We start from the raw sequence: 20,998 nt of genomic DNA on the forward strand, positions 1-20,998 counted from the left end.
GGTTCCTCGCCACGGTGGAATAATACACGTCGTGTACTAATCGAAAGCTGCCTCGGTTCGGTTCACGCTGGCGCGCTTCATTGATCAAAGATGATCCCATTCAAGTTTACTTTCACTGCAGCTATTTAATAATAAACGTACAGAGAAAACGAGAGAGATCGCCATCAAGTTTAAAATAATGAGCATACATGTACGTCAAATACGTCACTCGAGTATAAATACAATACCCGATATGCAAACCGGAGTCGAAGCGGAATTTCTCTCCGCGGGAACGAAAATTCATCGTGACGGATTTGACGCAAAGATAAGGATGCGTCGACTGCTGCGGTTTTTCTCACATAGACGTAGTTTCAATCGGGGGAATCCGCGGAGCAGGAGGACAGTCGCGTATTGGGAACTCGCGCGACTTCCTCTGGCCGAGGGCGCCGATCAATCCCGGGGATTCCCGGCGAGGCTGATCCCTCCGATCGCGCGCGAGGGCATTTGACAGCTCTCGGCGCCGTCACCGGGAGGAGCGACGGAGGGACCGCGGCGCCCGCGAGGCCCGTGATCATCGTCGTCCTCGTCATCGACGGGGCACCGGGTGCGTTTCGCTTCGTGCCGCGGCACCGCGTCGTCGCGCTTTTCGTTCACACTCACCAGGTGCAGCACGGTGTTGACGACCTCCCGGTTGGACACCTGTCCCACCTCGATCAGGCCGATCAGCACGGCGAATTTGAGGCTGTCGTTCATCGCCATCGCCACCACCTCCTCGGGCCGCTTGATATCACTGAACGGCGGGCTCTTTAGGTCCGCCATCGCGACGGCGGTTTAATAACGCGACCGCGACGCGTCGCGCGTCCCACACTCGCGAGGTTATGCACCGGCAGTCCAGTCCCGAACGCTTCGCACGGAGGTTACGGTCCTATCAACGGGAGCGTTTCGCCGTCACATGATAATACAACACAAATTGATCTGCCATGTTAGAAAGTGGACACTGTTGTGAGGGGCCTGCCAGCCGCGCCGGCCCGAATGTTCCTAGGATCGAGAGCTGTCACCGCCGCGCGCCCACGACGCACGCGCCGACGCGCTCGGCCGTCCGCGCACGCGCGGCGCCGCGAATTTACGAACGCACGGCGATGCCGCGACGAACGCTGCAAACGCAATTATTTATAATTGACATCTGGCGATAACGATTCTCGTCGATGGCGCACAAATTGGATGGAAGTTAAATTAATTATTTGTCCCGCGTGCAAATTCCTTCGCGATCACTTGCGCAGCGGAAATAATAGATTCTTGCTCGCCTCGCGGTCGAATATGGCCGATTCGATGTCGCGTGCGTGACTCCGCGATTTCATTCTCGCATTCCAAGCCACTCTCTCGATCTGGCGATCTAAATTCCGTCTTTATGGCTTTAATAAGCGCGGGTAGTAGTGGTGCACACGTATATACTTGCGCGCACACACGCGCCGCGGATGCCGGAAGCGTCAAATCGCAGCAGCTGCAATCGAACGCGGTTTCGATTGTGGTGACTGGTGCTGCGCCCTGCAGCAGCATTCCGCGTCAGTCGGCGCAATTGGCGCACGCACGTTCCGGATTTGGTGCGATCGGCCTGGTGGCTCGCGATTTCCACTCGAAAACCTGTTCACTCACGGCCTCACGTTGCGTCCACGCGAGCACGCAGGAAAAATGGCGACGGAGGATATTGACCGCGCTAAGGTACTGCGAGAATTCCGCCGTTCCACGCACCGCTCGGCTCGTTGACACGGCGCCCGTAACCCGTGCATGGTTCGCCACTGTCACCTTCTAGTCCTATACATGTGTGTGTGCTTGTGGTACGTCGCTAGGAAGTTGGGTGCACTTGATGATTCACGAAATATTGTCCGATTTCACGAAAGAATTAGTGTACCTGCATTCATCAATTGTAAGCCTCCTTCAGCTTTCCTCTTGAGAAGTCGTTTTATTGAAGTATCAGGATCAACCCCATAGAATCTCCATGAGTTTGTGTATATTGAGCTGAAGGGTGTTGGCTTGCTCTCTTTTCCCTTTCTCCCTCTCGAGTCATGATAACTGTACACCTAGTGACGCACCTCTCTTTATAGGATTGTCTTATCCACTTATGGAAGCAGAGCTTCCAATCGCTTCATCTTTCTCTGTAGAATTGTTTGCCAGCATTATTTGTGGTTTCTGTTTGCCATGCTAGGTGGAAGCGATGCTGCGTACCATGAAGTTGTCCGGTCACGTCGGCTTTGACAGTCTGCCCAGCCAGCTGGTGAATAAGTCGGTGCAAAATGGATTCTTGTTCAACATCCTCTGCATTGGTACGTTATAACCCTGCTCTAGCAGGGTAGCCAAGGCTCTGCGTAGCCGACTTGACGACCCGTCATCTTACAGGCGAGACTGGGCTCGGGAAATCGACGCTCATGGATTCGCTGTTCAACACGAGCTTCGAGTCCACTCCCAGCCCACATAGTCTGCCGTCGGTGAAGCTCAAGGCGCACACCTACGAGCTGCAAGAGAGCAACGTCAGGCTGAAGCTGACTATTGTCGACACGGTCGGTTACGGCGATCAGATTAACAAGGAGGACAGCTTCAAGGCGGTCGTTGACTACATAGACGCCCAGTTTGAGGCCTACTTGCAGGAGGAATTGAAAATCAAACGCAACCTGGCGACCTACCACGACAACCGTATTCACATCTGCCTTTATTTCATTTGTCCCACTGGCCATGGGTGTGTAAACCAGTTTTACGATTTATTAATAAATAATTTACGTATTATTATGTCGCAAAAATTATACTGATCTGTGTTTTCAGCTTAAAATCCATCGATCTGGTGTGCATGAAGAAACTGGACTCCAAAGTTAACGTAATTCCAATTATCGCGAAGGCGGATACGATATCGAAGACCGAGCTACAGAAGTTTAAGGTACGTGGCGGTTGCTTGGCTAATTATTCAGTTATTCTGATCTCGTGTGATCCCCTTTGCGTCACGATGCCTCACGAGAATGCCTGCGATTCCAGAGCAAAATCATATCGGAATTGCAAACGAACGGAATACAGATCTACCAGTTCCCGACCGACGACGAGAGCGTGGCGGACATAAATGTCACTATGAACACTCACGTGCCGTTCGCCGTCGTCGGCAGCACCGATTTCATCCGCATAGGCAACAAGATGATGCGTTCCCGTCAGTATCCGTGGGGCACGGTACAAGGTAAGGCTGTTAACGTTCCGTTTCAATCGACCGGAAGGTGCCGGCAGCACTCGAGCGGCCTCGTTAAATTAGAAACTCTGCTACAGTCGAGAACGAGTCTCATTGTGACTTCGTGAAATTACGGGAGATGCTGATAAGCACCAATATGGAGGACATGCGCGAGAAAACGCACTGCCGTCACTACGAACTTTACCGCAAAAGAAGATTGGAGCAGGTAAAGAAGATTGGTACAGGCTTCCAAACTCCTGCAAAGCTGTCGTTTCGTGTCTCCTCCTCTCTCTCTCTCTCATTGCTCATTGCCGAATTTCCAGATGGGCTTCAGCGATGTTGACAGTGACAACAAGCCAGTGAGTTTCCAGCAGACGTGTGAAGCGAAGCGGTCGATCCACTTGCAGGAGTTGCAGCAGAAGGAGGACGAGATGCGGCAGATGTTCGTGGCGCGAGTGAAGGAGAAGGAAGCCGAGCTGAAGGAAACGGAGAAAGAGGTAGCGCCATCGTCTCCGCCGTGGTCATCATTTTATCATTGCTAACGCGTCTCGTTATCCACTTGAATCCTCTTGTACGTTCCAGTTGCACAATAAGTTTGACAAGTTGAAAAAAGATCACGCGGAGGACAAGAAAAAGTTGGAGGAAAATCGCAAGAAATTGGAGGATGACATACTGGAGTTTAACAGACGAAAGGCGCAATTCGCGCAACAGCCGCAGCATCACACGCTCACGCTGGGCAAGAGTAAGAAGAAGTGAACGGCGCCTCGCCGTAAGATACCTTTTTATACCATCGAAAGACATGGCCGTGCATTTTAATTGCATCGTTATCAATAATAGTATTACTATTTTAATAATTGTACGTATACCTGATCTTGTATCTCTTTATTTTAGTATTATTTTATCTTTTATAATGGAATATTCACTTATATGCATATATACCAAAAAGTTTTTTAAGGATACGCTCTAAGTCATATATTCCAACGTGGAAGGATATTAAAAAAAAAAGATAGTTTAAGCAAACTTTTACTTAATATTATTAATTTCTACTTAATTTGCCTTTGTACGAAATGTATATTTAGTATGCAAATAAAAATAGGATATCTCACTCCGCCGGTACATTACTAATTGGAACTAATTTTGCGATATCGAACAGCAGCGTTACGCGAAAGCGCTCTCGGAAAATAAAAATTTCGTACAGCAAATGAAAAACTAGGGTAAAAAAGTTCTTTCATAATTTATTACGTTGTCATGTTTTTGGGAAATAAGAATACTGTAAGCGTTTCGTGGTCAAATATTTTATTGCTCAACAAAATATAACAACCGACATAATTATATCTTCGAACTTAAACTTGATCGGCTAAGATAATATATACGTGCAGCATATCATACATTATACCGTACATTAAACGAAATTGTAAAACTTGTTACGAAAATTTCGTACAATTATCGTGAATGTAAGCAGCGCGATACTGATGAATTAATAGCCGAATATCACGCTGAAACGTAACAGCATCGAGAAAGACAATAGCATATTTAAAAACGCGCACTTATCAATTTAAACCGCTCTGACACCTCGTTACAAATAATAATAATTCAACAAATTTTATAATCTCAATATCATTGAAAGACACACATATTCTCATTTACTTTCGACAACTGCAAAAGATCGAAAGATCCGAATAACGTCAAACATAATGTCTGATAAAAAGCAGTTTACCCAAACATACAGAATACACAACTTATACTCAAGATCCGCTGATGAACATTAACGCAGGTACGATTAATAAACTTAAATCAACTATCCCGTCGATGTCGTCAGAGCAACGTATATTTACAGTTTACGTAATATGGCGAAATCAGCTTAATTAGGCAGGGCGGTTTAATCGCGTTCGACTGAATTATTTAATTAAAACAGCGAAGCATAAGAAGCGACTTCGCGGTCTGATCGTGTCTGTGCAACGTAAGGCCCTGTGTCCAGCAATACAATGCGCGTACAATGGTTCTCGCTAAATCTATGTCTACGTAATAAGCCCTCCAGTAGAAATTGCCCTCCAATATATACTCTACGTCGTAATAAGACTCTACGTCGCGAAGGATAATCTCGAACGACGGTGAACTGATTGCATGACTGGTGATTCGCGCGCGCAGGAGATATAGATCCGTGAAAGCAAATACCACCGTTCGACGTGATCATTAGAAGCGGATCGCGCGCAGATGACGACTCGTCGGCTTCAGCGGGCCGATAACACTCGTCGGCGCGTGTTTCTTTGCTTTGGCATCCCTTTGCACGCCGTGCTCTTGCACTTCTGTAAGCGGAATAATTGATACAGTTTTTAATGATATCTCGGCTAACGTTTAGGCCGACCGTGGATGATCCCTTATCCTATTTATATAAAAAAGTACAAAATACATATGTATTATATATATATGTGTATGACGATTAATCGTGAAGCACTTTACACGTTAGGCGGTACAAGTTGCGTATTGAAGAATATTAATCGAGTGTTAAAGTGCGCGTCGATGAGTCGCAGGGCCGACTGAAATGAGAATCGCGAGCTGGCAAGTAACGATCATTCAAAGATATGATAGAGAATATTTTTGAAGAAGCTTCTGATATAAGTATACGATATTTTATGATAATTAGCGCGCGATTCTCATTTAAATATCGTACAATATATAATACATAATAATACAAATAAACATAGAGGAAAGAATTTGCCAAATTTAATGCGATATAATTAATTGGCAGATTGATTCTTGTGATACTGAATGTGTAAGAAAATCAGGCCGACCCCGCGCGATTATTATACGATACGAGTGCCTGATCGCGTCGCAAAATATGAGAGTGCACTGTAAGAATATGTATGAATACAGCAATGACCAAAGCGAGCTTGAACATTCAAGTTGAGTACATTTCAAAGATACGTTGCAAGCTAGTGATAAGAAAGGCGCGTGTCCAGTTCGACTACAAACTCTCTGTAACACTGGCACGACGATTGCTTGAGGGAAAGATCAGTGTACATATTCGCGAACGAATCTCGTCGAGAAAATCATTGATCGATCTTCTTAAGGCATGACACGTTTGTATGGACGACGATACTCTACCTGAGATTTTAATTGCACTTTTGTCTCCTTTTTATTGCACACGCAGGCGCAGCATGTTTCAGTTTACAAGTTACTCGTACAAAAAATTACTGTTATTATTATCAATTTCTTCGTTAGTAATATACGATGAAGCGAAATCCTGATAAAGACGCGGTTCTCAAAATAAATTTGGTCATTGCGATCTTAGACACTACCACTACCAAGTGCATCACGTTCCCTGAGCCCTGTCGAGGGATCTCCGAGAGATGCTGATTACCCTCGGTACCCTGAAGAGACGAAAACGTACTACGGTCTCATGCGATACGATAATACTGAATAGACAAAGTCTCTGTAAATTCGCGGGTCAAATCTCGGATACAGAACTTTGGCTATTCGTTATCGTTATCCATCGCGTTTCGGGAAAACCAGAGCGTATCACGCATCAGCGAGGACATGCTTCGACAGGACGCAGGCGTCTGCTCTCCGAGCATACCTGAATACCTGCTCCTATTCTGTAATAAAAATAGTTGTGTGCGTCTCTACACCGTGATCGAGCTATGTTGTACGCATGTACGTGACAAATGCACTTGACACAGTTGGTGATGCACGTGAGTGGCTACGGATTTGGAAGAGAGGCATCTTGCGAGCTTGTCGTAGGCGGTGCGTAGCCGGTGATCCCCGATAGAGGAACGATAGCTACTCGCAAGCACGAATATCGGAATGTGCGCCGCGGGTGGCCGCAAATTCTTGGGAATTGCGAATTGCGGTCGTCTTTTTTCCCCCCCGCGAATACTCGACAAGTATACTTAGGAAAGAAGGAATGTAATCGTGCGCGGAAATCGCCGTTCCTGCTCGATGACTCGAGTCGCCACGTTTCGTTGCGTCGTTTCTGACACGTCGACCGATCCGCGTCCGTTCATCGACGTCCGTCATCGAGTTGCCGGCCGATCATGTCAAGAATACTCCCATGAGACGAGACAGAGATGGATGTGGGCATGATAGCGCCGTGTCACAGCGAAATTCAGTCTATCCGAGAGAGTTACTGTCGAGGATCACGCTTACGTAAAGATAATTACGTAGATAACGTAGATAACGTACAGCACGTACGTTTAATGTACAAATGCAGTGTGCCGGAAGTGCTACAAAAGTTGCTTCCTTTCTCTCAATCACTTGTCTCAGTGGTTTCCCCACTTTGTCTTCCGATAGTCTTGCTCTCGGATAGACGTCAAGCTCAGTTGCAGGCCATAACGTGAAATCGTACGTGCGCCACGCGCGTGTGCACCCCCGAGGGGACCGCGTAATTATGTGGGCGCACGATTAGGCCACTACACGTGCTGGTGCTCTTAGGCGAGCGATCGACGTGAGAGGCTCGGCTCCAACGGCGGGCTGCGATACTTGGCGCGAATGTGCAGGAAGCTGTCGTGCTTGGTGCCGCGAGCTGGTGGCGGCGTGCCCTCGCGGTTGAGGACCCTCACCTGACAGGGGTCGTGCCTCGCCAGGAAGTGCTCCAGGGTGTCCCACCCGCCGCCCACTCTCACCATCATGTGTCTCCCCTTGAGAAGCTGCGAACACGTCAGCGGCGCGGTCATTAGCAGCTGGCACGATTACAGGGCCACCGCGACGTTGCGAACAAAAGGAAAGGGACGAGAGGGAAACCCTCGAGAGAAAGAGAGAAAGAGAGGCAGAGATCTCAAGAGAGATCTCGAGATCTTCAGGTACCCGCGGCGGCCCCTTAACAAAACCCTTAAATTATAGAGTACGGATTTCCACGAGGCGAGAAAAAATCAAAAGAAACATAAAGAGACCGAAATACGAACAAAATGCGAACATTTGCAACGTTAATGATACTTGGCACAATCTCTCGATTTGTAATCCGCTGTGTAAAATTTTCTACAGACCGTATCCCGATCTGTAAAAAATTGAAAATCGATATACACGTACCCTGATGAAGACGTTACGTCCCGCGATGTGATAGCGACCTTCCCCGACTTTGCGCACTTTCAACTTGGAGCACTTTTCCGATGGGCACTGGCAGAGTCTCTGGACGGCCTCGGTCGCTCTTCTTACCTGCGAGCAAAAGAAAAAACGGAGTTGGCACGCGATGCGGGAAACCGAGCCGAAAGAAATGTACTTAAAGGAAAAGAACTCAGGAATATATCTATAGAGGCGGGCAGTTTTTTGTGCGATCGGTCGATCTGCAGCTACGTTGTTACCGTACGGACGACGGACGATCGAGCATCACGCGAGATAAATCGCCTCAACGTGTCGTCGGGACGGAGCATGAAGCGACCGAACAGAGAGATGTAGAGGCCGTAAAGCGCTTAACTTCCGCTGTGAGGCATGCAGGAATTCGACATGCAGAGACGCGCGCGCGAGGAAACGCCAGTTCCCATTGTCCCTTCCGCTTCCCCGCGCGCGTTCCTTTCCTCTCACGACGATTGTAATGCGGCGCGACAGCTGCCACGGAGAACCGTAGGGCCGAGGTTTTCCCAACGATACGCACGAGATGCGCGAGGATACGGCCGTAACGTGCGCCACGCCGTAGGGGACGTTGGCGAGGTACATTAACATTAATAAGGAAGATATAAATTATTCAATTCGCCGTTATGCACTTCTCCTTCTGCGCACTATGCGGAAGGAGGCAGTGTTTGTGCATCGCGTAATGACGTCTCAATCCTGAAGGGTCTTTTTATTCCCCAGAGGAGAATGAATCCTCGATAAATGGAGTGTCGTTGAGAGCTATTTATGGCTATCGCGATGATGAAATACTTTTAATCAAACGTAAAAGATCATCAGACCTCGATTTTTCATAAATTATAATAATTATCAAGATGATTAAATAAATAAATAATAAATCACAATTTGAAACTTTCGAACGCAACTAATTTGCGACTACTGTTCGCCATCGAGATTCCGGAATACGATCGAGCTATCTCGATAATAGCAGTACGATACCTTGCGATCGAGTTCCGTTATCGGACCGGTGTGCTCCGGTGGCTCGGCTGGCGATGGCGATGGCGAACTTGACGGTGACGGCACTTCGTCCGGATCCTCGGGACTACCGCGAGACCAATCATCCTCGGTGGTGTCACTGGGCACTCCATCGCTTCCAGTAGGGCCATTGTCGCTAACGGACCTTCGCATCTCGGGTTCATGCGTGGCGCCAGTCACCGGATCCAACCATCGTGTGGCCGTCGTCGCGACTTCAGATGCCGAGCTGAAAGGCGTTAGAGTTTTGTGTCAAAAGCTTCCGCAAAGTTACGAATCTTAGCGATGTCTCTAAAAATAGTTGAAAACAATTGGGTAAGCCCTCTGCCAGCGAGAGACGGATTGATTAAGACCAGAAGAGCAGAAATTGCAATTATTTATAATATATATTGCAAAAAATGTATTTATTATAGAACGATAATCGGGTGGAGAAATACATTTTATTTAAACAATTTGGGACTTTAATAGAGCGGACAGCCTATCTCGAATAGCGCGCAATGTAACGGCCGCCGTGGCGCCTTTAACGTCAACGCTCTGTAAGCTTCGCGCACCATAAAATTCAGCCACTCCTACAGAGTTGCGTTACGACGTGACTCGAGGTCTCCGTTCGCGGTAACACCTCGCGGAATTGCCCATTCAGCTGACGGCTGTTAGGCCGACGGGGAAATCTATTGTCGTAAACGAGCCGGAATGTACGCTCGAGGTCTAAACGTTGTCCGCGTAAGCGAAACAGAAAATTATGCGAGCATACAGCTCACGCGTTCCGCAACGGGCGAGTTTCGGTTTCTTCCTTGCGACATCCCAACCGATTTCCACGATAGACACGCTGAGAGGAGACGCAGAAGGAGGATCAGTCGCTGAAATATGCAGACATCCTCGTTTCTTCTCGAAAAGGGCTCCTCTGCGCCCCTCGAGAAGAGATCCTATGGCTTATTTACCTGCTGTGTTTGATCTTCTCGGACGGCGGTCTGGGCGTCGCGGTCGGCGATGGCGACTGGAACTGCCAGGAGACAAGGCTGCTGTGAGATATGCCGCTGTCGGACAAACAATGAAGATCTCGCTCCTGCTCCGCCGCGATTTCCCTCTCGAGCTGCACGAGACCGGGCGGCTCCAGGGAATATCTAGCCGCAAGTCGCGCGACCTCCAGCAAGCACAGCACCACGTTTCGCGGCTGATTGTGCAAAACTGCAAAGAGAAATGGCAGATTTATTGCTTGCGCCAATGAAAGATGACAAATTTGCCATCCGCACGTGACGTTTGCGTTTGTTTATTGCTCCGCACGTATTTGCAGCATCCTTGACACATCTACCGATTCATCAAGTCATTGACGGCCTCTGCTAGCAATTAAGACTAGTAATTACTCGCGTAAGAGAACGCGTAGGACTCCCTCAAAACGGCCCAGCCGTCACGCTCGATTACGCCGATTACGTCATTTACGTAACTGCACGCGCATTGTTCCCCGACAATTGTTCCCCGGCAATTAAACCCCAGTCGACTGGGAAAAAGCGTCCCGCCGCTCTCCGACGAGAGCCGCTCCACTTTTCCGCACCGCAGGCACGGCGGATCACTCTCGCCGCGCTCTGGATTTGCGTACCGCGGCGCCTGATCGTAATTTACTGCGAGACCAGGTTCCCACACACTCGACCGTCGCGGGATTGCGCCAGTCAATTGCCGCGTTTCCCCTAATTACCGGCCATCAAGTTAGACGAGTACGTGCCCGGATCGCAAATCTCGTCGAAAGTCGTCCGATGGGCCGAACCGCGGCGGCCTGCGCCGCCCCTACTTGATCCGCATGCATTAGAATTAATTGCGTCTTTACCGAGATCGTCGCTTTCGAAGAGGAGATTCTCGTGGACACCCAGTCGCCGGCAGAACTGTATGAAGTTCTCCATGTTGTCGCGGGAGAAGAAGCTGCGCCGCGCGGCGTTTTCCCAGCAACGGCCTCGTATCATCGGCGCCGGCTGCAAAAAAATTTTTCCCATGCTCTGAGCACAGAATTTCTCAGATATCCCTTTGTCATTGTTACGCCGAAACAAATTTTCCTGTTATAGGGAGTCTGATATTGCGACACGAATTTTAATAAGTGGATGCACAGAAAGAAAAATTTTTGCTACCGTAGCTAATCATGATTTGCTAAAAAATGTTTGCTGCCGTAGCTATAAATTTCTAAACTACAGCAAAATGTTTGCTCTTGCAGCTAATGAATTAGGAACCTTATCTAATAAAATAGGTGTCACAACTAAAATTTAGGTGTCCATATATTACGACTGAATTTAGTTATCACACGCAGTTTTTAGCTATGGCAGCTACTTTTTTCTTTCCGTGTGCTTAATCAGACAGAACATTGAGGAAAGAACATCTGCTCGTGAAAAATGCGTTGTGTTAAAATGCAAAGCATAAGATAGAAGGGTGATACAAATTGTGCTTACCCCTTTCGCCCGTCCAGCCTCCACCGCGGATCTCGCCTTCTCCTGGATAACCCTTGCCAATCGACACACGGCCACGCCATTATCGAGCACGTCGAAGAAATTGTCGCCCGTTATGTAATCGACATCTGAAATTCGAATGTGTAGCGCTATTAGCTTTCTCTCTTTCTTTGCCGTAGCTGTGGCAATCGGCACGCACGTATATCTACGTATCTCTTGACGTATAGGCTGCAAACGTCTTTCAATAATGCTCAAGTGGCTTGATCAAGATGAAGTGATACATCGTGACAAAAAAGAGTAACCGTTCACTCTCATTCAGAGTTCATCAAATCATTGTGAATTACTATGTTCGTGCCATCCTTTCGATTCACGCTATAATTAAAATTGATTTTAATCTCCGCACGAAAAGGAAAACTGGACGATGTTCGTTACACAATTGACGCAACAATTAAATCAGCAAATAATCTGCGGATAAGTTTGTAAAAAGTGGGTCTCGCAGACAGTCGGGAATTGTCTCGCGCATTTATTTCGCAAGAGGCACTCGATCGAGGACGCACGATTGTAATCGCCGTGCGTAAGTATACCAACGATGTACGCAACGGTGATTCGTCCATGTATCGAATGTCGATCGCCGAGCCGGTTCGGTCGGTCGCAGAAGCCTGTTCGAAGAGACGCGTACACGTCGAGCGATCGTGCAGCAAATCATTTATCAGAAGCACGCGATGCTCAAGGACGACGTGTTTAATGGCACAATCGTGGGATCAATCATCGAGGGGGACAACGAGATGGATTTGGATCGGCCGATTCATCGGCCATGGAATCTCTCCTTCTTCCGATTTCCAGAAGAAAAAAAGTGAAGAAACTTGAATCGCCGTGATTGACACGATCGGTCAAGCGAGGAAACCGTCAGCTCACGATCCTCTCACGATGAGACTCCATCGACTGGTGCGTGACTCGAAAAATCACGCCAGCGCTTCGTTCGCCGTCGTAAGGTACCGGTAGATCAAGGACACACGTTCCACTTTTCCGAATAATAAAACTTTCCAACGCGCGCGTTTCCCCGACACGGGAAACCCTATGCGATGCGTCTCCCGATGAATATTCAACGAGTCCAGACTTTCCCTGGAAACGAACCGCGGCTGGTCCCACCTGTGGACCAACCGCCGCTCTTCTCACAGACTCTGAGGCCGGGATTATCGTTTGTCCCCGCAAAGCGCGTAATCTTCCTTACAAAGAAACTCCTCCTATCTCCGTTCTCTTTTGCCCGACATCAACATGCACGCTTATCACGTACTTGATCCTCCGTTCGTTATTAGCCGCTATTAATTATCATCCCTATCATGCTTGTATCAGCCTCTTTCTCACATTCATCTCATGTCTTTTCTCTACGAGAAGCCTTACTTCTGGTGTGACAAATTGTGTCTAATTCTGCCGGCGAACGCGCCTTCGGTTGCCATTCTCTCCTCGTCCGGCCCGAACACGTTCGTTAATCACGCACGTTAATCTACACTGGCCATTAGCTACTATCTATTATACGTCCGCGTTATCTATTGCCGTCTCCCCTTCATATTCATTATCTCTTAGCAACTCATGCGCGGATTTTCAGCCGCGCGGAAGATGATGGAACACGCGCATCTGCGCGCCGGCTCGCGCGTCCGTTCACCATCCGCGTCCGTTATCTGCTATCGCTTCTCTTGCTTCGATCCGTTATCTCTCGCGAAGATAGGCGAAAATATCGATGGCGCTTTACGATCGTCTCATTCGATTATATTATATATCTGTATCGCGCGCCAGAGATATTGATATACATCGGGGCAATTGAATTTCACCGGATACGTGGGGCAGGATTCGAGCAAGCGCGAGCATCCTTTTTCCCTCGCGGGTAACTCCTTCGCGATTTTCACTTCTTCGCTTCGTGTGTACATACATTTTTAATTAGTCGTATGCGTCGTAGATTTTCTGGCATTAGGCGTAAACGAATCACGAAAATTGATTAGTTCCCCGGCTATCGAAGTTTTATCAAAGTAGAACGCATTATACTTAAATCGCAGAAACGATAAAATTTTACGGCCGCAAGCAACTCGGACGAATGTAACTGCGATACACTCGATATATTTATATGAGAGTATCTATCCTATAAAAAAAATTAATATTCCTCTCCGTTTATGTGCACGAGATAAGAAGAAATAATTCATGATGCCTCACTTGAGTTAACCCGGGTGTCAATGCATCGTTTCTTTCTCAGGGCGGAGCAGCCCTGGGATCAACGAGCGGGTCTAAGGAAAACTCGTAGTCGGGTCGCGACACGATCCCGTAGACACTCTATATAGATATAGAGCGGGCACGATGGGAAATAGGAACTAGGTTGGGCCTCGGCGCAGCGATAGTGCCTCGTAGATACGGATGGTAATGAGAACTCGCGAGCGCGGGCTCGTGACTCGACCCGGTAACAACAATAGGGTTGGCACCGCGAGCACGACGAAAAGAACGGGGTTTCAACGGCACGGGCCCCATCACGTGGCGGTGCAACGTTCCGGCCACGTGCATCGGAATTGCGAATACATTACGGGCGCTGGAGGCAAACCCCCATAGCGTTTCCTGTTGAAGACAAAAGTAAAAGGAAGAAGAAAGGAAGAATCTCCACTTGATTGCTACGAATCGATGAGAAATCATGCAAACTGGGAAAGTGATGAGTTCTCCGGACTCCACGAACACGTGCGTGGACGCAAGGAGGAAATCCCGTCGTACAGGAACTCGGTCACCCGGAAGTACGTGCTGCGACCGTGTTTCCCGTCACCGAGGTAGATACACGTCCGCGACGTTACGTCGTTTCTCATTCGGGCACGACTCTTTGGTGTTCAAGACTTCGGCGGGGTCGATATCCATAAGGATCTCGCGCGGAACGGAGGAGGCGCACGCGTTTGCGATATTCCGTTGTCTGCTTTCCGATATCAGAAGGCGGAAGCTGCAACTGAAGAGAACGCATCTCCTCGATCCGGTATCTCGGTTGCACCGATATATTGCACAAAGTCCCTCGTTTGTTTCGCTTGTTATACCGGGTAGGAAGCCTCGGCGCACAATAGTTAATGCTGCAGCGGATCCGCGCGGTATTCCCCGCGAGACGATCCCTGTCGACGTCGAGTATTGTGCAGGCAACTGGCACGAGTAGCTCCTCTCGAACGGGAACGCTTCCTCGTCAATTTACGCTTTCCATTGTCGCTCGCGCGCTATTCACGTGTAACGGCGAATGCAAAATACGTGCCGGGAACGAGTCGGGAAGATACGAGATTGCGGGTTCGGTTCAGCGCCGATGCTCGCGCGAGAGTCGCAAATTGTAGTCTCAGCGCTGTAAGTCGAGCGATCCGAGCTCGCTCGGAGGAATCAGTTTGTACGAATCAATCCTCAAAACCGTCGGCGAGCGTGACGTGCGGCTCTTCTTTTCCGTTCTCTTTAAAGCCTCGCGATCTTGATCTTGAGGCGAACGAAGTTACGGACTGACGACGACGTCCCGACGAAAAGAAAGATTTCCTCCGGCTCTTAGCGGTACCGGCGCATCCGGTCCTACGTCCTCACGCGATTGCCCAATGTCCCGGAGCCGTGGTACTTTTCGCGGCTACCGTATCCTTACGGATATCCTTAGCGGTGCTGCTCGCAGTCTTGAAACGCTGGACTGGTTTCTCGGGAACCGGGCGTTCTCAAGTTCTCTCCGCGCGCCGAGGCCCCGGCCGAAGGACGCGGTATCTCGATTATCGCCGCGTCACGCCTGGACACGCGTAATCTATTCCTTATCCGTTCGTGTTCGTGTCATAGAGCGGGCTCTGAATAGCCGGCATTTTTCATTCGCTTGCCACGCAGTACTCACGGCGGCGGCGGCGGCGGCGAACCAAAGCGATTTAAAGCGCGATCACGATTCGCTCGGCAGCGCGCCGCTATAAACGGCGTATATCGTAACTCCGCAACCCGGATCCCACGATAAATCTGACCGGGTCCAGAACCGTGAACGCGGTCGCTTCTACGGCGCCTTATATCGGGGGAAATAATCGGCGGCGATAAATTAGCGCGGCGCTCCAAAAGGTCTCTCTCTCTTGCTGTCTGATTTACGGCCGCTCTCGAGAGCGTCCGCGAGCGCGTGCCGTACCGATATCCGTCTGGATACGGTATCGATCGTTATTGCCGTGTCGTATCTTCGTGGTCGCGCGAATCGACGGCGTTCGTCCTGCGGATGCGCGAGCGAGAAGGCGTACGCCTATTATGCGTAATGCGGCATCGGGTGCCCCGTGCGATGAAGAGAGAAGAGAAGAAGGAAGGCACGAAGGAAGAGGGGTGCCCCGGCCCGACGACTTCCGGTTGACTCACGGAGGCTTTGCAACTGCGGCAAGCGCAGGGCGCGCGTGGGTAACGAAAGGCCGTGTTATTTTTTTCACGTCGACGAGATGGTGCTTTAACAACCGATGAATTTCAATGAGTGACTCTGTCTTTTACGTTTTCATTTCGATCTTCAGGACCTCGCTGGAGGATTATGCTGCACTGTTAATTTTATTTACGTAAAATCTTTATATATTAATTGAAAAATCAATTAAAAAGAATTCGAGTGATTTAAAAGAAAATCATCGCGATCGAATTGATATCCTTTACAAGAAAGTTGAGATAAGTTGCTCAAGAATAGTTCTTTCAATTGCTGCTCATTTCAATCGTGCCTGGACGAGGTTTTTACCTCAGAAAAAAATTGCACGAGCGCAAATCCGTTCGTTAAACAACTCGGATGAGCAAACACGTTTACGACACGCCAGGATCGCTCGAGCGATCAATTTCAAGCTTCCTCTAACCGTCTTGGGAAGACTCATTAAACATCTTTTTCCCTTTACAATCTCACGCCTCGTTGAAAGTATCTCTTTCGAAACGTTTAGGATGTTTATTGAATATGACAAGCCGAGCATGATTAAACAGCATCTTTCGCAAACTCTTTCCGTTGTTCACGGGAGAAGAAGAAGAGCGTTCCGAGCCCTCGGTCTTCAACTGTGCAATTTGCACGTGCGAGATGCGGATGATCAATAATGTCGCGAATTACCCACGTGTATAATCCTCACGAATAAATCCATAAATTAGAATAAATTCATAAATTCGTACTCTATTAAAGAGAAAGTCCGAGTCAACTCCGAGATTACACGCCAGTCGAAGAAAAAGGAAACAATTTGCAAAATTGCAGCGCGCATACGTTTCGTGCATGCATTATGTGCATACGACACGTACGAAGGAACGGTTTCTCCGCGCGCGCCTTCGGCAACGGAATCTACGCTCGTATCTTGAGTATTATCCTTCGGAGTCAACCGAGCCAACAAGATTCATGCACAAGATCCCGCGAGGAATGAATGAAACCAGCGTGTTCGTTGTCAGCCATTCAAGGATCCGATCCGATTATATCCTCTATTTAGTGCATCGTATCTCGCAGATACGTTTAATGAGCTGAAATCATTGCATCGTGAATCATTGCGTGTATCATTCGATATTAATCTACCACCATTTAACAGCGACTCCTTGATCCTACATATTTCTCTGTCTCGAATTGTCAAACGCTGATGTATTATATTTTAAGCGACGCAATTCAAGCGAGCCACGTAAATCATACTCGCACGTCGCCTTATCCTTTTACGGCTAAATATACGTGCGCGGCCCGATGTTCGTTTACGTATCGCTTTTCTCGTTTTTCTTCGCCGGTCCGGCGGCCCGTGTCGCAATCTCTCAGGGTGGTCCACATCTTGAAGCTGGACGCTTCGAGGCCGCGAGACCACACTCGTTTTTCGCACATTCCGCTCACCGAAGTGCGGCCGCGCGCGTATTTCACGGACGCACTTTTCTTGATGTGCGACAGCATTTAATCGCGTGCACAAAGGCTGGCAATCGAACGTGAAAGTGCAGAAAAGTGCTTGCACGCAAAGACAAGTAACTGAATCGAACTCTGCAAGAAGGAATCACGTGATGCTATCGCTTCGCTATTGACGGATTCCTACATTTTGGAACGCGAGATTATTCACATGATGTAACAGAAATCGATAGTACCGTCTTTATCAGGCTTTATACCTTTGCAATCAGATTTCAATGAGAGATACACAGAGTTTCAAGATCAGTCGTGAAAGGCTAATGGGAAGAATGATGTTAGTTCAGTGAAAATCGCGCGTCGCGAATATTTGTTATGCGAAACGCCGCGTTGCGTCGGAATTGCTACTTTCCGCGGACGCTCGGTACACTGTGGCAGTTCTATTTTACGCATCAACTCGTATTCGTACCGTATTAGGAAACTGGCGGTTCGGAAAGGCGGTCACATGCTTGCCTAGAATTAGATAGCCATCGGTCGATTTCCAATCCTCGTAGAGGAAAAATCACGGGCCAGTGTTCCCCTCGTCGTTTCGCCTCTTTCTTTTCGCGTTAGATGATTAAGCCAAGCACCTCGAAACGACCGTCAGATGAATAGTGATAATCTCAAATATTCGCAATCATAAAAATGAAGAAAATTGATAATTCGTGAAGTAATAATATCGCACCTCGAATTATTATCAAAGATAATTAACTTCAGAGAAAATTGCTCGTTAAAAAATCGATCGAGGCCGATTAAGCTCCAGTCGAGAGTAGTAGGAATCGATAATTGAACGACTGACTGCGCATTGGTAACTCCTTTGATTAGATAGATTCGAAGGGAAACTTTTATGGCACCAACTTCGCGGGCTCGTTTCAAGAATGTTGCAGCCTGTGCAGTCTTCGCGTGTAATAAATAAGTTTCGGAGGCTTTCACCTACTTCGGACTCGCCGAGTTTAGTACCAACGAGGTAGTACGTCCTACCAATCTTTACACGGCACATTTCGTTTCTGGCGAACGTACGCGCAGCTATACGAGAACGAGTTCACGATAACTTATTGATCTCGTTCGCCTTTTACGGCTGTTTTTGAGGTCGCCTCTATTAACTTCTCGTGACATCTCGTCATTCAGAGTCAATCCGTTCCGTGGAATGAATAGAACGACAAAATTGCGTTTTTTGCAAAACGATATCCAGATGTCATGTCTCGCCGTCCTTGAAAAATCGTCGCTTCGCCAAACTTCGTGCACATGGCGCAACGTTTTTGCACGCCCGTCCGAGCGAAACGCGATGAAGTGCACGGCGAAATATTATTACGAGTATCCTTTCCCACGTCGCGCCAGATGCGAACCTTTGTGTGCGGCTCTTGCGTACCAAAGCCGCGTGAGGCTTGCACGCGCACGCCACATCCCGTGGCACGATACGCCGGTTCTTTTTAAGGTGGCTCCACATCAGGTAGCGCGTAAAACGCGAGAAAAAGGTGGCTAAAGTCACGAGCAGTGCGCAAGTCCGATCATTACACCTTCGTTACGCTACATTAACTTTATGTGGTATTCGCGACTGAGTCAAACGGAAAAGATTGCTGCAACATTTCCCTACACTCTACACAATGTATATGCAATACCTGCGGTCGATTGAATTTTTGTAGTTGTTGCAAACTCGAATAAATTTAAAAGGCTCGTGGAAACTGTCGCTTCGCCCACGAAGAATTGATTTGCAACGCAATGTACTCACTAATCGTCTTGTTGATCCAATCAGCCAAGTCTTCCTGAAGCGGTATCAACTGGCGGCTCTGCGCCGAGTGCAACCGCTCATGGTAGAACTCGTACTCTTCCTCTTCCGGTGACGGCCGCGGTACGTCGGCCCGATCGAAGACAGACACCGAAGATGGTCCCCAGCTGCTGCGATAACGGGTGTGCTGGGAAGACGGGAACCGGTTGGTGTACGACATCCTGGTGCGGCGGGTGGTCCCGGTGCCGCGCGCCAGATCTTCTCTCGATCCTTCTTCCCTCCTGACTCGTGTCGGGTCCTCCTCCAGGACCCACTTCACCCTCCGCGACAGTTGCCTGGCCGTTCCCGGGCGATGTCACGCAGGAACGCGCGCCTCGCAATTAAGTGACGCCTGGAAAGTAAAAATATGTAACTTGGGATTGCGTTATCGGAGTTATCGAAGTCGTTTTCGAAAAGTGTACCGAGAAAGCTAATCGAAAGTGAGAGCGCGATGATATGGCAGAGATCTTTTTCTCAGAACGGAAAGAAAACGGAGACGCTCAAGAGACGAGCGCGAGTGTATGCGCGCGGATAATCGTCTACGATTTCTCTGGGAAGCGCTGACGGGACGGTGTACATGGCGTTTCTGTGTTCAGTGAGGATTGTCCTCCGAGTGCTCTACCGTTATCCCCACAGCTGTAAATCTAAGTCTCAAGGATAAGGACGGCCTCAGAGATAGAGCGCACACAGCAGTCGTAGGATTGCTCGAAGGATGATGAGAGGAAGCATTCAAGTAATCGAGGACACAATGAAATTAAAATTGGAGAATTGTATCGGACGGATCATTTTTCATGAACAATATTTTTTAGAAAAAGACAAGCGAAAGAGTGGATATCATGCAGATTTTTGCGGAGCGCCAACACGAACGTAGTTAGCGTTAAGCGTTCGCATCCGAAGGAGCATATAATAGCCCCGGAACGAGAAACGATTAACACTCACGCACCAATAATTAATTAGGTGGCCGTCTGTCTATCAGCGAGAAAGAACGTTTCTTTTGTTAGTTACGGTAACGCCTCCAATTATGTTCCTACGTAATTGCGTGCGTATTATATCGAAACCCCTCGTTGATGCGTCTGCATCGAGACTGAAATTTGCATTTGACCTCCCGAAAACGTGTCCGGCAACAAAGGCGAGAGATCGAGAGGAGGATCACGATTATCGATCGCCGCTGTCAATGCCGAAATGCTGATGCAAGAAGACGGCGCGCCGGTATGGTACCTCTGGACCAAGGAAACAAATCACCGCCCAACACGAGATGCTCACAGACAAACCTACGAGTGTCCTTCGATACGTTGATACTGCGATTCACACAACGTCTCCGTTACCGTAAGGTTACATCATCACGTCGTGATACGCATATACTCGCGCTTTTCTCAGATTAGGGACGAGCGGAGGCGACTTTCTTATCGAAACCTCGTTTAGCGAAACGGCTTGCGAAACCACCTGGTGAAACCTGGCAATCGCGGATGAAACTGTCATCATGTGCTTTTGACGCGCGCGACATCATCGTGCATTTCACGTGTGGGCGCGAAATCTCCTCTCCCGATAGACCTTCGGTCCCCCGATAGATCGGGCCCGCTCATCGATCGATGAGACAATCGCCGGGATTAATAGCATTTGCATGCATCATTATTACGTTGAACGGAGGCGGACGATGAACGACGTCAACCTCGTGATAAACTTTAATCAATTTCTGACGC

At 48.5% G+C, this 20,998-nt stretch overlaps 3 protein-coding genes across 8 annotated transcripts in view; 1 reads left to right on the forward strand and 2 right to left on the reverse strand.

The window, feature by feature from the left end:
* The window catches only part of LOC105279302 (neurobeachin-like), a 126,130-nt gene extending 125,120 nt beyond the window's left edge, over positions 1-1,010 (reverse strand). The window contains exon 1 of one of the 2 annotated variants that reach the window (XM_011338969.3): positions 640-1,010. In XM_011338969.3, coding sequence (XP_011337271.1) covers positions 640-798 — 159 coding nt within the window. In that variant the 5' untranslated portion in view covers positions 799-1,010. The remainder of the gene's footprint in view (positions 1-639) is intronic. The other variant, XM_011338971.3, reaches the window with a different exon arrangement.
* A 516-nt stretch (positions 1,011-1,526) lies between these two features.
* Positions 1,527-4,299, forward strand: LOC105279298 (septin-2). Of its 3 annotated transcripts, none has more exons than XM_011338961.3 (8): positions 1,527-1,698; positions 2,183-2,300; positions 2,374-2,710; positions 2,794-2,905; positions 3,001-3,193; positions 3,280-3,407; positions 3,505-3,678; positions 3,764-3,937. In XM_011338961.3, exons 1-8 carry the CDS (start codon positions 1,669-1,671, stop codon positions 3,935-3,937), a joined length of 1,266 nt encoding a protein of 421 aa, XP_011337263.1. In that variant the 5' UTR covers positions 1,527-1,668. The 3 variants fall into 3 exon arrangements, with proteins under 3 accessions (XP_011337263.1, XP_011337264.1, XP_011337262.2); XM_011338962.3 differs by lacking the exon at positions 1,527-1,698 and adding an exon at positions 1,715-1,814; XM_011338960.3 differs by lacking the exon at positions 1,527-1,698 and adding an exon at positions 1,809-1,903 and having other exon boundaries at positions 3,764-4,299.
* Positions 4,300-4,460: 161 nt separating this feature from the next.
* LOC105279297 (growth arrest-specific protein 2) overlaps positions 4,461-20,998 on the reverse strand; it is a 28,138-nt gene continuing 11,600 nt past the window's right edge. For 2 of the 3 annotated variants that reach the window (XM_011338958.3, XM_011338956.3), the window contains exons 2-8: positions 19,263-19,650; positions 11,683-11,807; positions 11,073-11,214; positions 10,192-10,438; positions 9,221-9,482; positions 8,207-8,332; positions 4,461-7,827 (exon numbers count right to left, since the gene is read on the reverse strand). In XM_011338958.3, coding sequence (XP_011337260.1) covers positions 7,609-7,827; positions 8,207-8,332; positions 9,221-9,482; positions 10,192-10,438; positions 11,073-11,214; positions 11,683-11,807; positions 19,263-19,479 — 1,338 coding nt within the window. In that variant the 5' untranslated portion in view covers positions 19,480-19,650 and the 3' untranslated portion in view covers positions 4,461-7,608. The remainder of the gene's footprint in view (positions 7,828-8,206; positions 8,333-9,220; positions 9,483-10,191; positions 10,439-11,072; positions 11,215-11,682; positions 11,808-19,262; positions 19,651-20,998) is intronic. The other variant, XM_011338959.3, reaches the window with a different exon arrangement.

This window comes from Ooceraea biroi, chromosome 5 (genome assembly GCF_003672135.1).
Source record: "Ooceraea biroi isolate clonal line C1 chromosome 5, Obir_v5.4, whole genome shotgun sequence".
Lineage (NCBI taxonomy): Eukaryota > Metazoa > Arthropoda > Insecta > Hymenoptera > Formicidae > Ooceraea > Ooceraea biroi.

What these genes read in the sequence shown, in the direction of transcription:
- LOC105279298 (XM_011338960.3), top strand. Translation starts at nt 1,844, where the DNA reads ATGATTCACGAAATATTGTCCGATTTCACGAAAGAATTAGTGTACCTG. An exon ending in TCCGTGGGGCACGGTACAAG is followed by an intron (nt 3,194 to 3,279) that starts GTAAGGCTGTTA and finishes ACTCTGCTACAG; the next exon opens with TCGAGAACGAGTCTCATTGT. An exon ending in TGAAGGAAACGGAGAAAGAG is followed by an intron (nt 3,679 to 3,763) that starts GTAGCGCCATCG and finishes TGTACGTTCCAG; the next exon opens with TTGCACAATAAGTTTGACAA.